The sequence below is a fragment of the Oncorhynchus keta genome, chromosome 14, assembly GCF_023373465.1.
Source record: "Oncorhynchus keta strain PuntledgeMale-10-30-2019 chromosome 14, Oket_V2, whole genome shotgun sequence".
NCBI classification, from domain to species: Eukaryota; Metazoa; Chordata; class Actinopteri; order Salmoniformes; family Salmonidae; genus Oncorhynchus; species Oncorhynchus keta.
Genome location: NC_068434.1, coordinates 17,124,472 through 17,147,728, shown reverse-complemented (window position 1 = coordinate 17,147,728; position 23,257 = coordinate 17,124,472). Strand labels below are relative to the sequence as shown.

General features: G+C 40.5%; 1 protein-coding gene across 4 annotated transcripts in view; it reads right to left on the bottom strand.

Moving 5' to 3' along the window:
• Positions 1 to 3,701: 3,701 nt before the first annotated feature.
• Positions 3,702 to 23,257, bottom strand: part of LOC118375015 (DNA repair protein XRCC4-like) — a 53,636-nt gene continuing 34,080 nt past the window's right edge. The window contains exons 5-7 of one of the 4 annotated variants that reach the window (XR_004823715.2): positions 11,225 to 11,322; positions 7,090 to 7,266; positions 3,702 to 4,013 (exon numbers count right to left, since the gene is read on the bottom strand). Coding sequence is in view for 2 of the 4 variants with exons in the window: in XM_052461212.1 (XP_052317172.1) it covers positions 3,940 to 4,013; positions 11,225 to 11,322 (172 nt within the window). In the remaining 2 variants the exon portion in view is untranslated. Of the gene's footprint in view, positions 4,014 to 6,498; positions 7,267 to 11,224; positions 12,214 to 23,257 lie in introns of those variants that run through there. The other 3 variants (XM_052461212.1, XM_035761507.2, XR_008063791.1) reach the window with 3 other exon arrangements.

Here is a 23,257-nt window from a genome sequence, read left to right as displayed (position 1 = left end):
CGAGGTTAGATGCCCACCCAGACCCTCCCATATAGGTTTAGTTTTGCGGCAGGGAGTCGGCACCTTTGGGGAGGGGGGGGGTACTGTCACGTTTTCGTTATTATTTTGGTTAGGTCAGGGTGAAACAAGGGTGGTATATGTGTTTTTGTCATGTCTAGGGTTTTTGAATGTTTATGGGGTTTCCTAGTGTAGGTGTTTTTATGTCTATGGTTGCCTAGATTGAGAACCAATCAGAGGCAGCTGTTTATCGTTGTCTCTGATTGGGGATCATATTTAGGTAGCCATATGCCTTGGATAGTTTGTGGGTTATTGTCTATGTGTAGTTGCCTGTCAGTACCCGTGTCTCATAGCTTCACGTTCGTTTTGTTGTTTTGTACTTTGTTTAGTGTTTATTCTTCATTAAAAGAAGAATGTATTCTTATCACGCTGCGCCTTGGTCTCATCATTACGAAGAACGTGACAAATGTCTTGTTTGATACACAATAAAAAATATTTTGCATGATACAAACCCCCCAAAAATCTATTTCAATTCCAGGTTGCAAGGCAACAAAATAGGAAAAACGCCAAGGGGGTGAATACTTTTGCAAGCCACATTTGTCAGAACATTCTGCTGTTCCATTTTAATGGCCAAGTTTCAGGGCTCTGAGTAAACATGTCTAGTTTATGAGGAAATGTTCTATGTGTCAGTATGTGCCTCTGTGCGTGTGTACAGTGTAAGTGTCAATGGTTCTAGTTTTGTAAACAAAAGACAGTGAACGCAACATGTTTGTGAAGACCCTTTATTGCACTGCATATTCATGGTTTCTCTTTGTTTCTCTTTGTGTCTCTTTGTGTCTCGTGTGTGTCAGGTTTGCTGTGGATCCTTTATGGGTCATTCTTTAAAAGAGTGCGAGATTAGCAAGTTCTCTTAAAAGGTGCAATGCAGAGGTTTTTATCTCAATATCTAATAATTTCTCAGTAACAATTAAGTACCGTAATGGGATTGGTTTCAATTAAAATTGTCAAAAAGAAACCATAATAGCTTGTTAGCAAAGAGCAATTTCTCAAGCAATAATTTTTGTAGGACTGTCTGGGAGTGGTCTGACTGGGGAGGGGAACACTGAAAACTAGCTGATATTGGCAGAGAGGTTCGGAGCTATCTTTCTTATTGGTCTATTAACTAATTTACCACCTGGTGATGTCACCAGGCAGACCAAAACCCCATCCCACCCAAACAGGCTGAAATTTCAGGCGGCCTTTTCAAACAGCTTTAACGCTAAAAGGGCTTTATCATAATTTACACAATTTCACAGTATTATTCCAACCTCATAGTGTGGACATTTATATAAAACAGAGGAAAATCCTGTTTTTGAGTGCACTGGGCTTTTAACAACAGTTCAGGTATAGGTGCTCATAATGCCTTTACAAGACTAGCAATTCTGTTAAAACAGACCATGATACAATAGATTACGACAGCAGCCGAAGTCAAGTCATTGTAAAACTGAACCTTTACACTACCGTTCAATGCTAAATATTTGCAAGTTGAGGTGATCAAGACATAATGGCACCATATCAATTTGCAATCCGTATTCTAACCATTAATCAAAGGTAATCATTGCTGTAAGGTTTAAGAAACCACACAAACAACAAATTCAGACCCTTCCCCGAGTCTGACTGATCAGACTTACCACTGGGAACACACAAACGTAGTTTGCTCCAGAGGCGCCTCCTACTATGGCTGACCCTGTAAAACAACACATTTCACTGCACATATCTGGTATATGTGACAATGAATCACTTGTATTTTTTAGAACTGTGGTGGCAGGTCTGAATGTTATCAGACTAGAAAAGACACCATGTGAAGGGAGTAGTCTCCACAGTCTCTGACATTCCCCCATGGTGTGCCGCTGCATGGTCTGACTCAGAACTTAGGTCTGGAAGTTGGCAGCTCCAGCTCTGGGGCGAAGTCAAGCTCTTGAGAAATTGCTTCCATATCTTTGGCCTCGAATTGCGACCGCGTCTTCCAAGTGATTAACTCCCAACGCCATTCCCGGGATGCACTGGAGATGGATAAGTCACTGTCGTCACAAAACCACAAACATGTCTGTAGTGTGTTTTTGACGCAGCACTGCGTGGAGGAAACCGCCAGAGGCATTTACAGTATGTAAGAAAGATGGGATGGTGTCAAATCATAGCCTGACGACTCACACTAAATTATTCCGCTGCTCTGTCGTTTGCTACATACTTTGGTCAGAGACTGCCATCATTGAAGTCGTTTTTACGTACAAAACAAAGTCACCAGCGATTGGATCATCTCTAACCAATCAGATTATCAAAGTCAATGACACATTTTCAAACAGACTCATTGCGGTTAAGAAACGTTTGGCCGGAGCAAGGAGTCAAGTCAACCTTGTGACCTTGTTGATTGGATCAAGATGTTCAAATTACAGAAGGATAAGACGCAACTTGTCAAGAGACCCGTGCCAGATACAATTCTACTGAAAATGTTGTGTAACATTTCCACAAGCAACAAAGATCTAATGGTAATAAATGTGACCTAATGATATGTCATTGAATATGAATGAAACATAAAAGATCTTCAGAAGACAGGTGCATAGTTGTTGTTGTTGTGGGTTTTGGTGTGAGGATCTCCTGGCTGGAGAGGTTTCATGGTTTACAGGGAGTTATCCACAGCACTAAGGAAGATTCTAATCAGGCTGGTTGGGAGCTCTGGCTGAAGTCCAGCCATACAGAGAGGGTGGGGGGGATGGGGAGATAGAGAAAGGGACAGTGTTTGAAAGAAAGAGGGAGCAAGGGATGGAGAGGAAGAAAAATCCTTGAGCAGTGCTCACTGTCGTAGATCGGTTTTCTTTTCCATTGCATTGCATGGGCTAGGGCTAAATTGCCCTGAGTATTCCACTCAGGGCAACCGTGATATTTGTTTAAGAAAAAGAGGGTAGCAAAAAATTAACTCATGCCGTTTGAACTGGCCAGAGTGCAAATGAGAGAACTGCATGTTTTTACTGGAGCTAATGAGATGCAGCTGTTAACGCCTTGTTGTACATGCTGCGTCATGGTGTTCAGCTGCAGTCTTTTGGGTGGCTGTTTATTTGCAGACACCTTGAGGAAGAAGGGATGGGTTCTCAAAAACAAGGCGAGAGGAAGTGATGCGACGCAAATTCATTTGAAAATTGGAGGCAGCATGCATAGAAGAAAAACCAATTTGAAAAAATACTCTAAAAGCTTTAGAGTTGAGCAATTATCACAGACTCATCTACAGTGGAAGAACCAATACTAATGTGTAAATTAAAACTCACAAAGGCTAAAATGTACAAAACGCAAACACCAAATCATAACATCACATTTACATTCAGAAAGTGTGATGGGTCCTCTGCCAGTAGCTAAGGTATATGTTCAAGCCCATTATAGCAGTGCACTTTGACAGAGAGCAATGATTTACAAGTATCCACCCACCAAACAACAGACCACACATTTTCTTTGCATGAAACTGTCCACTCAGAAAACCAAGAATGATTTCATTTCCAGATCGTTTTAACCCCAAATTGGGTCATAAATAGCATTCGTGAGTCAGAATAGACTTTTGGGGGCATTTGGATTTTGTTTGATTTGAATGAATTAATTACTGTTGATATTATGTGCTATTAGTTCTACTTGTCACGAACCGGCTCGAAGTTTGTAACAAAAAGGAGACCACATGGAGATAAAGAATAACAAAATATATTTATTAACTGAAGTAAACTAAATACAATTAACAATGGTGTGTGTAATCAGTAGTGTAAGTGAGTGTTTGCGTGCATAAATGTGATAATGAGGGGTGTTGAAAGGTGCCAAAGCAAACATACAAATCAAACATACAAAACAGCCACAAAAATGCTGCAACAAAAATCTATCAATGTCTGCATGGAGTGAGTCTCCTCAATAAATGGGGAAGAGGAGTATTTATCCCGGGACACACCCGAGCCCAGGTGTGTCCCATTTTGCTGACGACCCTCCCGGCTCCGCCCACCGACATCCTATTAAGGAAAACAAGAGCAAATATAAATAATTCGGCAGACAGAATGGGAGGGTCGTCACATACTGGTGAAATTGTTCTCCCAATGCCTCTTTGTGTATGTGGAGGAATGGCCAATTTTAAAGGATGTGGAAAGCTTAACGAGATCAAGCATAATTCTGTCGAAATGACTCAGTATGTTTACCATTTGAAAGATGCTTAGATCAGCTTCAGGCACATATGGACCGGGCTACACAAACAACCATGAAACCTTTAGGATTAGGCCAAAACTTTCTGTTTCTGCAAAGAAATACCAGCCGACCTACATCTAGTTTTTGCATGTATTTTTTATCTCAACCTTGAAAGACCCTTTGGTGATTGTTATTAGTAGTAGTAGTATTTATTACATGATTAGCAATATCAAGTTCTTGCCAAAATAACTTTTAAGCCTGAATGATGCACAAAAAGGTACTCTTTGTTTGATGTAGGCATCGAATCGGGATGCCAGTGGCTGACTGGTTAACCACCCTTTACAAATTAGCCGTTAAGCTTATCAGTTTAATGGTTCATTTGCACTATTTATGGATGTTTGCATAAGGTACATTGTATTAGTGAACATTGCCGGACACTATGAAAGCTGAAAATAGTTTTGAACACCACAAGGGGTCACAAAAGGTGCAATAAGTAAGATACGGGGCAAGAGAACAGGTGAAGGGGTCTGAAGAAAGTTTAAAGTTACACTACAGCTGTTTTTATCTGAATATCAAAACATTTCAGGGAAACAATTAAGTACCTTACTGCGATTGTTGTCAAAAATTAACAAAAATAGCATCTTAGCAAAAAGAGCAATTTCTCAAGCAAGAATATTGCTAGGACTGTCTGGCAGTGGTCTGAGTGGGGAGGGGGAAACTGAAAACTAGCTGTTATTGGCAGAGAGGTTTGGAACTCTTTCTTATTGGTTAATTAACTAATTTACCGCCTGGTGATGTCACCAGGCAGACAAAAACTCCATCCCACCACAACAGGCTGAAATTTCTAAACAGCCTTTGTACTAAAAAGGGCATTATCTTAATTTTCACAATTTCACAGTATTATTCCAACCTCATAGTGTGGAAATAAAAAACACAAGAACATCATGTTTTCTAGTGCAATGGGCCTTTAAGGTTCTGTAAAATTATTGAAGTGACCAAGCTGCTAGTTTTGACTATGATTAAATCCCTCGAATAGATATTCATTCAGGCTATATATGCATGATATTAGTATGAGTATTCAGGGATGATTGTGTAGACATTAACTTTTTGGCATGGATAACTGGTTTTCAACTGTTAAAAAAACTGGGCACTCACTTACAGTTGAAGTTGGAAGTTTACATACACCTTAGCCAAGTACATTTAAACTCAGTTTTTCGCAATTTCTGACATTTGATCCTAGTTAGGATCACCACTTTATTTTAAGAATGTGAAATGGCAGAATAATAGTAGAGATAATTATTTATTTCAGCTTTTATTTCTTTTATCACATTCCCAGTGGGTCATAAGTTTACATACACTAATTTAGTATTTGGTACCATTGACTTTATATTGTTTAACTTGGGTCAAACGTTTCGGGTAGCCTTTTGGCCCATTCCTCCTGACAGAGCTGGTGTAACTGAGTCAGGTTTGTAGGCCTCCATGCTTGCACATGCTTTTTCAGTTCTGCCCAAAAATCTTCTATATGTTTGAGGTCAGGGTTTTGTGATGGCCACTCCAATACCATGACTTTGTTGTCCTTAAGCCATTTTGCCACAACTTTGGAAGTATGCTTGGGGTCAATGTCCATTTGGAAGACCCATTTGTGACCAAGCTTTAACTTCCTGACTGATGTCTTGAGATGTTGCTTCAATACATCCACATAATTTCCCTCATCATGATGCCATCTATTTTGTGAAGTGCACCAGTCCATCCTGCAGCAAAGCACCCCCACAACATTATGCTGACACCCCCGTGCTTCACGGTTAGGATGGTGTTCTTCGGCTTGCACGCCCTCCCCCTTTTTCCTCCAAACATAACAATGGTCATTATGGCCAAACATTTATATTTTTGTTTCATCAGATCAGAAGACATTTCTCCAAAAAGTACAATATTTGTCCCCATGTGCAGTTTCAAACCATAGTCTGGCTTTTTTTATGGCAGTTTTGGAGCAGTGGCTTCTTCCTTGCTGAGCGGCATTTCAGGTTATGTCGATATAGGACTCGTTTTACTGTGGATATAGATACTTTTGTACCTGTTTCCTCCAGCATCTTCACAAGATCGTTTGCTGTTGTTCTGGGATTGTTTGCACTTTTCGCACCAAAGTATGTTAATCTCTAGGAGACAGAACGCGTCTCCTTGCTGAGCGGTATGACGGCTGCGTGGTCCCATTGTGTTTATACTTGCATACTATTTTTTGTACAGATGAACGTGGTACCTTCAGGCATTTGTAAATTGCTCCCAAGGATGAAACAGACTTGTTGAGGTCTACAAAAACAATTCTGAGGTCTTGGCTGATTTCTTTTGATTTTCCCATGATGTCAAGCAAAGAGGCACTGAGTTTGAAGGTAGGCCTTGAAATACATCCACAGGTACACCTCCAATTGACTCAAATTATGTCAATTAGCCTATCAGAAGCTTCTAAAGCCATCACATACTTTTCTGGAATTTTACAAGCTGTTTAAAGGCACAGTCACGAGCAGTGTTGGTGCAATGATTGAATAACATCTATGTGCAACTTCTGACCCACTGGAATTGTGATACAGTGAATTATAAGTGAAATGATCTGTCTGTAAACAATTGTTGCAAATATGACTTTTGTCATGTCATGCACAAAGTAGGTCCTAATTGATTTGCCAAAACTCTAGTTTGTTAACAATACATTTGAGGAGTGGTTGAAAAACAAGTTTTAATGGCTCCAACCTCAGTGTATGTAAACTTACAACTTCAACTGTACCTAAGTATCATACATATATGATGTCAATGATGCCAAAATCATAATAATATTCATTCAATACAATGTTGACATATGACGTTTTGATAATAATAATGGTGGTAGGGAGGTCAAAGGTAATGAATAGGATCAACTACCATATTAGGGCTTCATTGGCTGTTGCACTAGCCTGTGAGTTTACTTCTGGTCTGGAGAGGGCTTCTTGACCTTTAACTCTGGGTTCTGATGGTAACAGAGCACATGCTTGCTGCTGGGCAACACTTATTTACTGTCTTGCACAATGTCCTCCATAGAGCTCGTCTGGCTTGACATGTCTGGGTGACAAACACATAAACACACAAATTACATAAAAGACACCCTCTCAAAGCTGTCAGTAGTCAGGTGATGTATTTACTGTATTTACTTTAAGTCAGTTTGGCTGTAAAGTGATTAAGGGGGGCCATTCAGGGCCACATTCTTTGATGAGCTCATTCATTCACAATGCCAGAAAACACACCAAGGTTATGAAAAGATCTATGAAATGTCTATAAAAAAGGTGATTGTACGGAACCAGTTTACACCTACGTATGCAACTGCCCCTTGAGGTTTAATTCACATGTATCAAATGACTGTGTCTAAGGTCCTATTATCCTAAACCTAACATGCTGACCAAACTGGACGCACGCATCCGTCCTCGTGCGCACTTCGATTTTGTTCAACCACACCAGAAGCGATCAGGACACACAGGTTGAAATATCAAAACAAACTCTGAACCAATTATATTAATTTGGGGACAGGTCAAAAAGCATTGAAAATGTATGACAAGTTAGCTAGCTAGCTTGCTGTTGCTAGCTAATTTGTCCTGGTATATAAACATTGGGTTGTTATTTAACCTGAAATGCACAAGGTCCACTTCTACGACAATTAATCCACAGATAAAACGGTAAACCTAATTTGTTTCTCATCATCTCTCCTCCTTCCTTAAGGCTTCTTTTTCTTCTTTGGAGTTGGCAATCAACTTTACAGCATTACTTCAACCTACCGTGGTCCTTCTGTAGCTCAGTTGGTAGAGCATGGCGCTTGTAACGCCAGGGTAGTGGGTTCGATTCCCGGGACCACCCATACGTAGAATGTATGCACACATGACTGTAAGTCGCTTTGGATAAAAGCGTCTGCTAAATGGCATATATTATTATTATTATTATTATATTACCGGAGTGTGGACCTAAGTTCATCTTTCAGTCACTCACGTGGGTATATGCTCCTAAAAACCTATGAGGAGATGGCACATGGGTATATGCTCCTAAAAACCAATGAGGAGCATGTTGAGCGTCACAAATAGAACCAATTTCTATTTTAGCACCTGGCCACGCAGACGCTTGCTGACGCCCATGAGCAGTGTTGGTGCAATGATTGAATAACATATACGTGCAAATGTATTTTGCAACGCTTGCGCACGTGATGCGAGCTGTGTGGTCAGCATGTAATTCCTTACTCCAACCCTAATTATTTACTCCAACCCGGGTCCTAACCCTAATTATTTACTCCAACCCGGGTCCTAACCCTAATTCTTTACTCCAACCCGGGTCCTAACCTATTCACTTGCCTGTACTACTGTCTCCTTTGTAGAATAATTGGCAGGGAACTGTCAGTGTCGTGATGAGTGATGGTCAGAAATGATTAAGGTCAACTGATCTCAAGGAGAGTGACTGGCCATGGTTGATGAACTGAGATGCTGAAAACCTCCCCAGGTTGTAATCACTCTGTTACCACCTTTAAACCTTTTCCCCCCTCATTCATAGGAGAGCAGGGGTGATAATGTAATGCCTCATTTAGTGTAGCCTACATACATTATAGAATATACAAGGGGGTCACCTGGGGATGGCGTAGATTTAGAGGTCTGTCATAGTCTAAAGGACAATCCCTCATCATCCCCACTTCCCTCTCTGCTCCCTCACACTCCTATTCTCCTTCCCTCCCTACCATTCCCTCTCTCAGCCCTGACACTCTCTCCTTTGTTTCCACTCCATAGGTCTTTGGGTCCTAAATGTACTTCCTGTAAGAGTGTGTCATAGAGTCACGTAGACATTTACAGAGCACAGAAAAAAATGACAGGAAAATTGTAGGCTAGATTTCCTTTTCCCTCACACTTATCTGTCTGTCATCCTACTCTCTCTTATCAGGCCATAATCAAGAGGAAAACTTAAACCAGGACACTCACAGACGGACATGGGTTAACTAGGGTCAAAACAGCCACATGGGCTTACTCTGGTCTGGTCATGTTCACAGACAAACACAAAAACACAAAAAGAAGCACATATGGCGACAGATTTTCATTAGAATATTCTAAAATCAGCATAAAGAAAATAGGCACAGTTTCCCTTCAGTGGTGTTTCCACGAAATGGACTTGTTGCTGAGAAAAAGTCAGTGTGCGATTACATAGTACACACAAAATGAAATGTTTTATGTGCTGAATAAAAATTGAAAGTTTAATGTGTTTCCATCGCATTTTCAACTTAATAATGTTGTATGTTTTGTCCCAAAAACTGTTGCATTAAATAGCAGTTGTGCCTACTCTGGTTTTGGCACGTGCACTCTAGCCAACAGCTCACAGATACAGTGCAGGTAGGCTAGTCCGCATGATGAGATTATTATGGATAAGAGCGAGAATATTCAAATTTATAAAAACGGCAGTCAAGCATTGATCATCATGTCATCAAAATAAGACCCTCAATATTTATTGGAAAGGAATACCAAGCTCATCATCGGGCACTCTCACCACACTGAAGTTCATTGTAACTTTTTTCATCTATAGCCTAATAAACTGCATGGTTTCCCAAGTTGTAGTGGGAGGACCACACACCATATCATCGCGTTGACTCCAAGTTTGCTACGATATGATGAATATTATAATCTGTATTTGCGCATAAAGGCATTTCCACCACAGTTTCTCGCAAAATGAACTTTACCGACACAAAACGATCCCACCATGTCGAATGAACAAATTACCTGTAAGACTTTACTCGCATGAAAACTGTGGATGGAAATGTGGTTATAAACAGAATATATAGTCAGTTTGAGAATATTGAACAGTGCTAACACACACCACACACACACACACAGAATAGACCGACCCATTGGACAGAGCCACCACAACTAATCCCGATGCTACAGTACAGATGAGAGAACCATGACTGTGTTGCATTTCAAAACTGCCTGCTCCATCCTTCTGCTGGGTTTGGACCAGACACAAGGAGGCCCCGGTTCCCCCCGTACAGTAGAGACAGGGGGGTGGCTCTCTCTGACGCAGACAAGGGACCACCTCGCAGGCGGACGTGCTGAACCCCTTGGAAGCAGAGAGGACTACACACAGTGGGTTTATGACTCACTGGTGAGAGCTTTCCAGGCATCCAATACCCCAGGCGGTGGCGTTTCGATCTAAACCACTGTTCTAACATCAGTTCTGTTGCCATGTGGAGTTTATGGAGCAGTAAAAATGAACATGGATAAACTTGGGAGCTCGCAGACATGGACTGGGAGAGCCTGACCTATATGTCGTCATGGTAATTCATATCATGACCTATGGCATCATGAGCAGTAAAGGGAATGGGCGAAAAATGAAACCCAGTTGAACACCCCACCCAAACTGTTGCTTGTGCTCGTGGTGCTGGAGTAGACTTAATAGAGCACACATGAATCAGATTTTACCACAGGTAGAAGCTGCTATGTCAGTGTTCCTGAACTGCACAGTGATCTAGAAAGCTTTAGGTGAACCCTGTGGTTAAGAATGCTTCTTGGCACCTCTCTGTGGGTGTCGGCCAAGGCAAAATGACACTTCCACAGACCAATGGGATGCTTGATTGATTGACTCCAAATTCCAAATGGACTCTTAGACCCAATCCCCTATACCCTTGTGGAGATCTGAAATGATAGGATAGGTACATTCAATATGGTAAAAGCATCTCCTTGTCTTCTGATGGGCTAGGTGAGATTTTTTCTTAAACATATTCAACCCTTTCAACTAAAATAAAAGTGCATTTATTTGTGAATTGGCATGTGCCATGCTTCCATCTTGGTGGAACAAATGGAAGTGAGAACCAATGGAAGAACACCTATGGAAAAAAAACTCACGTAATGACAGAGTGCCACAGAATCAACATCAACAGTGTGTTTTAGGGAAATTCATTAGTCAAGCCTTGTCATGGTGTCTAAATTACAATGAGTTCAGTATTTGGCTGCTGTATTCATGGTGGGAAAAATTGGAATATCAGAATAGAAACACACACACAAACCTCTGATGAGCACGGTGGGTGCCTGAGATGGGTGGAAGCTCTGAGGCAGGTCCTCCTCCTCCTTAATGCTGTCTCCAGCCTTGGATTTGACAGTTAACCTATGGAGAGACAGGAGTGAGGGAGAAGAGACAAAGAGAGAGAGGGATCACTCACTAAGTCATCACACTTTATTTGGGGACATCATTGACATCTCTCTCAATAATTAGATTTTTTTTTACATCTGTTTACCTTTTTCTGAAATTAGCAATCGATTAAAATGTAATTAAAAATCTCAACAGATTTTCCTGGTTACACAAGCAACTAAATTAAATCAAATTAAATCCAAGACCATGAGGGACAGCAAGAGAGCCAAGCACAAGCAACTAAATTATGTGTAAAATCTACTATTCCGATAGTATCCCATGTAGAGCTTTCAATGTAGTATGGACTGGACTGTCTGCTCAGTTACCCGCAGGCAGGCAGGCAGGCAGGCAGGCAGGCAGGCAGGCAGGCAGGCAGACACAGGCAGGTTGGCCAGGTTTGCCAGGTTGAGCCACTTGGGCCTCTAACTAACTTCAACAGTAGGGTGGCTGTCTTTCCACTTTGGGTTGACTATGGCTACAGCTCATTCAGAGGCATGATGAAATGATATATAACGTCCATCATTGTAGGTTTTTGTCCAATAAAAAGTACAACTCAAGTCAACTACTTTCAGACAAGTTAGTCCCTCAAAAGACACCGATTGTATGTTTTCTTTTTTATAGGACAATCATGATGCGGCGGCCTATGTCAGAAACTGACAAGCTGGTAAAGAGACAGGGGTGCCGGGGACATGAAGACAGACAAAACAAAGAAGCCGGTGGTTCTCCTGCTCTTCCACCCGCTGTTGGATGTGTCTGATGGTTTCCTGCAGGGCCCTGATCTTGACCTTCTTCTCATTAAGCAGCATGATGAAACGAGAAAACAAATCTCCCTCCATTGTCTCCATCTCCTGGACATGCTTCTCCAGACTGGGGATCACAGGTGGTATCATCACATTAGTGGTGTGTGTGATGCACGCACACTGTTAATGCCACAATGCCATAGATAGATAGATAGATAGAGAGAGAGAGAGAGAGAGAGAGAGAGAGAGAGAGAGAGAGAGAGAGAGAGAGAGAGAGAGAGAGAGAGACTGGAATATTCAAGGTTTGAGGTCATCTGCTTTTTGCCTAAAGAGCCGGAACCAAGACTTCACCAAAGTAATCAGAAATGCAGACATTCTCTTCCTGAAAGAAGAATGGTATAGAGCAGATGGACCCACTGGTTGCCCTCTAGGTTACAGAGAGCTGGTAGTCCCATCCACCAAACAACCAGGTGTGAATCAGGGTATGCTTATTTGGTATAGATCACACTTAACGCACTCCGTTAAATTAATCAAAGCAGGAACATTTTACATTTGGCTAGAAATTAAAAAAGAAATAATCTCAAAAGAGAGAAATGTACCTTTATCCCCCACTAGAATCCCCATACTTTAATCAAGACAACTTCTCCAACCTAGAGGGGGAGATCAACTATTTCCAGACACAGGGATAGGGCTGTGGCGGGCACAACATTTTGTCAGCCGGTGATTGACAAGCAAATAACTGACGGTCTCATGGTAATTGACTGTTAATGAACACATTTAGCATCTCCTGGCTTCCACACATATCCTACAAGCCACTGATGGAACATTGGAATGCAGACCTTTGGAACATCTGCATTGTAAAAAGTCTAATAAATCCATGTAATATAGCCTACACCTTCACAATAAATCCATGTAATATAGCCTAAACCTTCACAATAAATCCATGTAATATAGCCTAAACCTTCACAATAAATCCATGTAATATAGCCTACACCTTCACAATAAATCCATGTAATATAGCCTAAACCTTCACAATAAATCCATGTAATATAGCCTAAACCTTCACAATAAATCCATGTAATATAGCCTAAACCTTCACAATAAATCCATGTAATATAGCCTAAACCTTCACAATAAATCCATGTAATATAGCCTACACCTTCCCAATAAATCCATGTAATATAGCCTAAACCTTCACAATAAATCCATGTAATATAGCCTACACCTTCACAATAAATCCATGTAATATAACCTAAACCTTCACAATAAATCCATGTAATATAGCCTAAACCTTCACAATAAATCCATGTAATATAGCCTAAACCTTCACAATAAATCCATGTAATATAGCCTAAACCTTCACAATAAATCCAATACTTATTTTAGACAGGTCTAAAGAAGCATGATATGAAGAAAATGTAGTCTATTTCAGAAGAACAGAATAGCATACTCTGAGTTGTCCTTATGGTAGGTCCTGATCTGGCTATGCCAAATGGCTACGGGCTACACTAGTTAATTTGCTTAGAATTCCGTGACATTATTTTACTTGATAGTATGAAGAATACAATTGAACAAAGCTGAATAAAATATAAAAGGATATTTTCTCCAAACGATTTGAGGGAGTCCGCAAATGCGGCTATCATGTGTTTTATTTTATATAACCTTTATTTTAGAGGTTAACAAAGAAATAGGTACTCCTATATGCTTAATTTAGAGTTATTAATGTAACTTCAGTTATCCTACAAACATTGGGCTATATGTCTTGATTTGTTTTACATTGTAAGGCTGCATGATGCGACACTAATCATGATTTGAAAAAAGTAGCTTGAAAGGCAATAGCTCTGCTTTGTTTTTTTTGTGCAGGCTGTACACACTTGCACAGGCGGTCTCTCATTCACAATTTGACAAGCACTTGATAATGCCTCGAATTTCACGGTGGCATCCACTTTGTGTGGCTGTAATGCACCCTAAAAAAATCCATGCCTTTTGAGGCCAGTGGCCGTTGTGCTCATGGCCCGGACTGCTGTGTTGTGCCCTTCTCCCTGAGTGCTGCTAGCTCCGAAGCACCTCTCACTCACATGGCTTTCCCTCACGTGATCGATCGGTTCTTCCTCACAGGCTAATAGTGAAAACAGACACATCAGGGAGGCAACTGCGCCTGTCCTTATCCAATTCTGAGGTGCATATTGAAGATATTCATCAGCCAACAAGATGAGTAGGCCTAACAAACAGCAAAAGCACTAGCCTATGTCAATCTACTATTCCCCATAGTACAAAAGTTGAACTATTCTATTCTGTGCAAGGAATAAATATTCCAAACATAGTCTGTGACAGTTGTGGGATGCGATAGATCTCAAAAGAATACAATAACTAGCATCAACAAACCTTTATTATGCAATGTGGCTGACGCAACAGATCAGAATGTTTAGCTTAAAATGTTGATAAACGATAAGGCTATTTCTTCACATTATAAGTGCAGCAATGTGCACATAGCAGTAGGCTATACGTGCGAATGTTCCATTAGCGGAAAAACACCATTATCAAAAGAGACCGCAAATGTGATTATGCATGTAAAGCTTTTATTATAAAGGTGCATTTGTATGGTGAAAATGTTCTTCTACAAAGTTGAAACTCAAGTGCTACTTATGTATGGCAGTTAGGCGCTTCACTTGCAGATGAATGTGCTTAATTTTAAGAAGTTATTTGGCCTTTCTAGGCCTATGGGCTAGGCTACATGAGGTGTGCAACTATGATTCAAAAAAGTCGCAAAAAAAGGCATTGTCCAATAATCCAGAGGGCGCGATCAGAGAATTCATGCAATCCGCCTTGAAACTTTCTACAGAGTCTGTAAACAAGGTGGCTTTCCACCGAGTACGTAGACTTGGAGCTAGGAATGACAAGAGCACGGGTTCCTCGACCGATCATCAAATTTGAACACTACCAACAAAAGGAGTTGATCAAAAGCAGGAGAAGGGAGTTTAAAGGGACCAAATTCGGTCTCAATTACAAATTTCGAAGGGAGATAAACAAATGTCGCAAGAACCTGTATCCGGTACAGAGGCAACAAAGGGAGAAGGTTAAGCATGCCGTTCTCATTGTGGACAAACTCTTTATAGATGGACAGCTATTCCGAGATAGCTCCATAACACCATAGCTGTACTAAATTCTACAGGGATTTCAGGTTACGAAAACAGAAAGTATGGGACTGTAAAAATATCTGAACACTATGAAGTGGATATGAACACACATGTACTCAATGACATGCTCGCTTACACATACGGACTTATACTTACACATACACACTAGATCTAACTCTCTTCTCTCACTCTCTCTTTCTCTCTTCTCTCTCCCTCTATTGTCATGAACAGTTTTATAATTGAATATGTTTCTTGTTCGTCTATCTTTTTTAAGATATCAGAATAGAGGCATTGGGGAATAATAACATATTGTATGACATACATTTGTACTGTAGTGAAGCCGTCTCTATAGTAATGCAAGGTCTCTTTCATGATCATGCGAAACGTCAATTGCTGGGAAGTGTTTTTCAATGCTGTTAAAGATAATTATGATGCAACTATGATAGTCGTGAATATTAAGGCTATACGCACCAAATGTTACACATATAGACACTCAACCATGCAAATTGCCGGAGTTATTATTGATTTGGACAGCACACATTATAGTCTTACTGTTAGATGTCGTACACACTCTCACTACAGCATATCACATCCAATATCATACACTACTCAATTTACAACACACAAATCTTGTCTGAATTTTCTAACATTGCTGGCATTGGCTCACAGGCAAACAGGCAAGGGAATAAAACAAATATTGCTGGAACTTATTTCTTGAATTCTAAATATCAGACATTTGAAAGCTCTAATTGTGGCAATCATAATACCTCTGATGGAAGTAACTTTACAAGCACTAATTATGGTCAATGTAGACTGAGAATATAGTATCTAGTTATGGTAATGGGTGAAAGAAATATTGCCAGATAAAATTGTAAAGGTTTAGCAGATTATAAAGAAAGAATATCAGTCTTTACGTGGCTAAAAGAAACGGTAAAGGAAATCACAAATATTATGGACACATTAGAAATAGTGGATATTTGAAGACTAAACAACCCAGACCTAGTGAGATAAACATGGAGGAGACATAATCAAGCTAGTCGATTTGACTACTTTCTTGTCATTTTCTCTCTTGTGTCAAAGGTTAAAAAAGTTCTAATAGGAGACAGAATGCGATCGGATCATCATCTAATTGGCCTTCACATAACTCTTATAGAATTTCCATGTGGACGGGGATATTGGAAATGTAATCAAAGTTTACTGGAGGACAACTTTATTTTTAACTAAGACAAAACATCCACAGCATGATGGTAAACCCAGGGAGTTCTTTCAGAACAGGGCAGAATGCTTCATGAAACATTGCTGCGACAGTGGAAAAGTAAGTCAGCTAGCAAGGCATTGTAGTCATTTTATAACAGGTGATGATAAGCAGAAATAAGGTAGTACTAACTAACTCTCATAGTAGTTTATATGCGTTTCTCTTTCAAACAATCCGTTGGCCTCGTACACAGCCAACAGCTAACATTCGCCAAAGCAAACAAGCTACTGATAGTGCAACCGTAGTAACAGTACAGAAGATTAAAAATGATCAGGCCTACTGTACATGTTACTGTAGAAATGATGGTTGAAAACTAGTATAGGTTGGATCTGTTACTGTTAAAATAAAATAATTGTTATTCTTAAGTGGAATAAACACATTGCCGAAAGATGCTTTTTGAGGCAAACACACTCACACAGTTCTGGTTTGCTCATCTACAGCAGGAAGCGGTCTCCTGCTTGACTGAGAAAGCAGTGGATGTTCTGGTCCAGTTTGGCACAGCATACAGTTGAAGTCGGAAGTTTACATACACTCTGGTTGGAATCATTAAAACTCCTTGTTCAACCACTCCACAAATTTCTTGTTAACAAACTAGAGTTTTGGCAAGTCGGTTAGGACATCTACATCTAAGTAATTTCTCCAACAACTGTTTACAGACAGATTATTTCAATTATAATTCACTGTGTCACAATTCCAGTGGGTCAGAAGTTTACATACACTCAGTTGACTGTGGCTTTAAACAGCTTGGAAAATTCCAGAAAATGATGTCATGAATTTAGAAGCTTCTGGTAGGCTAATTGACATCATTTGAGTCAATTGGAGGTGTGCCTGTGGATGTATTTCAAGGCCTACCTTCAAACTCAGTGCATCTTTGCTTGACATCATGGGAAAATAAAAGAAATCACTCAAGACCTAAGAAAAAAATGGTAGACCTCTCCACAAGTCTGATTCATCCTTGGGAGCAATTTCCAAACGCCTGAAGGTACCACATTCATCTGTACAAACAATAGTACGCAGGTATAAACACCACGGGACCACGCAGCAATCATACCGCTCAGGAAGGAGACGCGCTCTGTCTCTTAGAGATGAATGTACTTCGGTGCGAAAGTGCAAATCAATCCCAGAACAACAGCAAAGGACCTTGTGAAGATGCTGGAGGAAACCGATACAAATGCATCTATATTCTCAGTAAAACAAGTCCTATTTCAACATAACCTGAAAGGCCACTCAGCAAGGAAGAAGCCACTGCTCCAAAACCACCATACAAAAAAGCCAGACTACGGTTTGCAACTGCACATGGGAACAAAGATCGTACTTTTTGGAGAAATGTCCTCTGGTCTGATGAAACAAAAATAGACGGTTTGGCCATTAATGACCATTGTTATGTTTGGAGGAAAAAGGGGGAGGCTTGCAAGCAGAAGAACACCATCCCAACCATAAAACACGGGTGTGGCAGCATCATGTTGTGGGAGTGCTTTGCTGCAGGAGGGACTGGTGCACTTCACAAAATAGATGGAATCATGAGGGAGGAAAATTAAGAGAATATATTGAAGCAATATCTCAAGACATCAGTCAGGAAGTTAAAGCTTGGTCGCAAATGGGTCTTCCAAATGGACAATGAACCAAAGCATGCTTCCAAAGTTGTGGCAAAATGGCTTAAGGACAACAAAGTCATGGTATTGGAGTGGCCATCACAAAGCCCTGACCTCAATCCTATAGAAGATTTGTGGGCAGAACTGAAAAAGCATGTGCGAGCAAGAAGGCCTACAAGCCTGACTCAGTTACACCAGCTCTGTCAGGAGGAATGGACCAAAATTCACCCAACTTATTGTGGGAAGCTTGTGGAAGGCAACCTGACACGTTTGACCCAAGATAAACAATTTAAAGGCAATGCTACCAAATACTAATTGAGTGTATGTAAACTTCTGACCCACTGGGAATGTGATGAAAGAAATAAAAGCTGAAATAAATTATTCTCTCTACTATTATTCTGACAATTCACATTCTTAAAATAAAGTGGTGATCCTAACTGACCTAAAACAGGGAATTTTTACTCGGATTAAATGTCAGGAATTGTGAAAAACTGAGTTTAAATGTAATTGGCTAAGGTGTATGTAAACTTCCGATGTCAACTGTACCTATGCGAATCATTGTTCTCAACTCTGACAGACTTTTAAAAAACAAGTACAGAAAAAAGTTACGGCTGAGCATGACCTCAGTGTTGCAATGTCAAAAACGGGGCAATAGACATGCTTGTTGAAAACTTCAACCAGACACACACCTCTCATTAGGACTGTGTGTGTGTGTGTTTCTGGTCTACATCTGTGTGATGTGATCAATGAGTTTATTCCAATTCAGAATAAAAATGTATTGTATTTTACCAGCAACAGTTCCAACTTAGACTTTTCTTAGACTTTCTTTCAACAATAATTTATACAGTAAGATGTACAGTAGGCCTGATCACTTTTTCATCTGTACTGTTACTTAGGGTTCACTATCAAAAACTGAGCCTGTGTGTGTGTTCTGTTATTCATCTGTGTGATGTGATCAATCCGTTTTTTACAGTTCAGAATTAAAATGATTAATTGTATTTTAACAGCAACAGTTCCAACCTAGACAGATATGTAAGAGTGTTTTTAATGGGGGAAAATAAACATTAATAGATATTTAGATATTTAATTGCATTGTTATTTGTTTTTGTCTATATTGCATTTGTTTAAGGCATAAGGGCAATGAAATGTACCGATATGTATGTATAGTTGCATATTTTCCTAAGCTTAGGTCCCAGGTAAACACAGAATTTCTCATTTGGGTCCCAGGTTGAAAAAGTTTAAGAACCCCTGCACTAAACCTCTCTCCCTCTCTAAAAGCTTCACTTTTACTTTACTTGAACCCTTAATGGTTCCCAAGTAGACTACTAAGAAAAGCTCATCCATTGTTTAAAAATGGCTTTTTTCGATTAATTGAAAATTATACTTTTTTCAAAGTATCTCGCTGTTTCAAAACAATAATTGCAAAGCTAGCTACAATATCAATTTCATCCCCCTGAAAATATTGAACAAATATAACAACAAATATTATGGCTGAACTCTAATGTGCTGGTTGATAAAATACCTGTATTAATGGGAAAGATGTTTTAAAATTGTATTTTGTTCTTAAATTATATTGTAAATTGGAAAGGTGGAGTTATGTCCTTCGTGGAGTTTTCAGAATTGTACGGGAAGGTCTGCTCAATCCAAGAGTACAGCCAATTGATTACAGTATTACCCCAAAAATGGAAGAGGCAGGTGGCAGTGGGAAGAGGTATGGAACTGGTCTGTCTGCCCAATATAAAGGATCAAAAATGGAAGAGGCAGGTGGCAGTGGGAAGAGGTATGGAACTGGTCTGTCTGCCCAATATAAAGGATCAAAAATGGAAGAGGCAGGTGGCAGTGGGAAGAGGTATGGAACTGGTCTGTCTGCCCAATATAAAGGATCAAAACTGGCAGAGGAATAAAAATAGTATAAATAGGAAAGTATACCAGTTTCATTTGAGGACCAGGATGTTGACAACATTCTGCCCCTGAACAGGCCGTCCTAGGCCGTCATTGAAAATAAGAATTTGTTCTTAACTGACTTGCCTGGTTAAATAAAGGTCAAATAAAAATATATTAAAAAATATATAGATTGCAAAATAGTCGGGAAGAGATTTTTGATACACCGATTCCAGAGTACAGGGTTTACGAGCTGATATATAAAACAACGCAAGATTCAAGACTTTTCAGCTAAAAGTGTAATATAGAATTATTGCCACCAACAAAATGTTGAATATTTGTGGCATAAAATCATTGAAGCTCTGCAGATTTTGTTGTCAGGATACAGAATCAATAGAGCATTTATTTTGGTATTGCCCTCAGGTAGCCTGTTTCTGGTCTCAGGATCAGGAATGGCTGAAAATACATAGCATTGATCTAGCAGTTGTTAATGCGAGTGTAGCAAAATGCTTGTGCTTTTAGTTCCGACTATGCAGTAAAATCTAACAACAAATTTAACAAATTAACAACAACTACCGTATACACACAAATACACACAAATGTAAAGGGATGAATAAGAATATGTACATATAAATATATGGATGAGCGACGGCGTGCAGCATAGGCAAGATGCAGAAGATGGAGTAGAATACAGTATATACATATGAGATGAGTAATGTAGCATATGTAAACATTTTTAAAGTGCCGATATTTAAAGTGACTAGTGATATCTCTATGTAAAATGTATTAAAGTGGCGTTATTTAAAGTGGCTAGTGATACCTCTATGTAAAATGTATTAAAGTGCCGTTATTTAAAGTGGCTAGTGATACCTTTATTAAGTGTGTTTATTGAAGTGGCCAGAGATTTGAGTCTGTATGTTGGCAGCAGTCTCTCAATGTTAGTGATGGCTGTTTAACAGTCTGATGGCCTTGAGATAAAAGCTGTTTTTCAGTCTCTCGGTCCTAACTTTGACGCACCGGTACTCACCTCACCTTCTGGATAATAGAGGGGTGAACAGGCAGTGGCTAGGGAGGTTGTTGTCCTTGATTATCTTTTTGGCCTTCCTGTGACATCGAGTGGTGTAGTCGTTCTGGAGGGTAGTTAGTTTGCCCCAGACGATTGTGCATCTGTAAAAGTTTGTGAGTGTTTTAGATGACAAGCCAAATGTCTTCAGCCTCCTGTGGTTGAAGAGGTGCTGTTGCGCCTTCTTCACCACGCTGTCTGTGTGGGTGAACCATTTCAGTTTGTCCGTGATGTGTATGCCGAGGAACTTAAAACCTTCCACCTGCTCCACTACTGTCCCGTCAATGTGGATGGGGAGGGTGCCCCTTCTGCTGTTTCCTGAAGTCCACGATCATCTCGTTTGTTTTGTTGACATTGAGTGAGAGGTTATTTTCCTGACACCACACTCCGGGCACTCACCTCCTCCCAGTAGGCTGTCTCGTCATTGTTGGTAATCAGGCCTACCACTGTAGTGTCGTCTGCAATCTTGATGATTGAGTTGGAAGCGTGCATGGCCACGAAGTCATGGGTGACCAGGGAGTGCAGGACAGGGCTGAGAACGCACCCTTGTGGGGTCACAGTGTTGAGGATCAGTGGGGTGGAAATGTTGTTCCCTATATTCACCACCTGGGGGCGGTCAGTCAGAAAGTCCAGGACCCAGTTGCACAGGGCAGGGTTGAGACCCAGGGTCTTGAGCTTGATGACGAGTTTGGAGGGTACTATGGTGTTAAATGCTAAGCTGTAGTCAATGCACAGCTGATATGGTCATGGATATGGAGGTGATATTGTCCATGACTAGTCTCTCAAAGCACTTCATGATGACAGACGTGAGTGCAATGGGGCGATAGTCATTTAGTTCAGTTACCTTAGCGTTCTTGGGGACAGGAACAATGGTGGTCATTTTAAAGCATGTAAGGACAAGACTGGGATAGGGATTGGTTGAATATGTTCGTAAACACACCAGCCAACTGGTCTGCGCATGCTCTGAGGAAGCGGCTAGGGATGCCGTCTGGGCCGGCAGCCTTGCGGCGGTTAACGCGTTTAAGTGTTGGCCACGGTGAAGGAGAGCCCACAGGTTTTAGTAGCAGGCCGTGTCAGTGGCACTGTATTGTCCTCAAAGCGAGCAAAGACGTTGGTGTCAGCAACGGGCTGGTTTTCTTTTTGTAATCTGTGATTGACTATAGACCCTGCAGCATACGCCTCGTGTTTGAGCCGTTGAATTTAATTGCGACTCTACTTTGTCTCTATACTTACGCTTTGCTTGTTTGATTGCCTTGCGGAGGGAATAGCTGCACTGTTTGTATTCAGTCGTGTTTCCGGTCGCCTTGCCATGAGTAAAAGCGGTGGTTAGCGCTTTCAGTTTCGCACGAACGATGCCATCAATCCATGGTTTTTGGTTAGGGAAGGTTTATATGGTCACAGAGGGAACGACATCTCCGATACACTTCCTAATAAACTCGCTCACCGAGTCAGCGTATAACCTGTTACTCCTACCCTCTACTTTTTCGAACATTCTGTTAAAAATCGCGCAACATTTCAGCGCCCTGTGGTCAAATTTAGCTCTACTTTTGTGAATTTGGATGATCAGACCTTGCTTCCAAATACTGGGGAATATGCCAGTCAGTTGAAGACTAAGAATAGCCCATTTGAATTTGTGGTCTGTATATTTTATTATTTAGTTTAGTATACCAACTTTTTGGGTTGGGTTGGAGGGTCTGCATTTTGTCCTGTAGCTCATCCAATGTAATTGGAGAATCCAGCTGGTTCTGGTAGTCTTTAAATATCTTATTCTAAGTTTGGAAAATGATCACGTACTGTATATGTATTTGCGCCTGGTTCTTTGTTATATGGTCAAAAAGGTTGGAGAAGTGGTTTATTGCAAAAATGTCAAACAACATGTTCTCACTTTGCCATTATGGTGTATTGGGTGTAGATGAGTGAAAAAAAAGCTGTAACACAACACAATGTGCAATAAGACAAGGGGTATGAATACTTTCTGAAGGCACTGGCACTGCCGTGGGGTGAGACAAGGATGCACCTTGAGCCCAACCCTCTTCAATGAATATATATATATATATATTAATGAATTGGCGAGGGCACTAGAACAGTCTGCAGCATCCGGCCTCAACTTACTAGACTCTGAAGTCAAATGTTTACTGTTTGCAGATGATTTGCTTCTGTCCCCATCCAAGGAGGGCCTACAGCAGGGATCATCAACAAGATTCAGTCGAGGGAGGGGTCATTTTGTTCTTGAGCGGATGGTC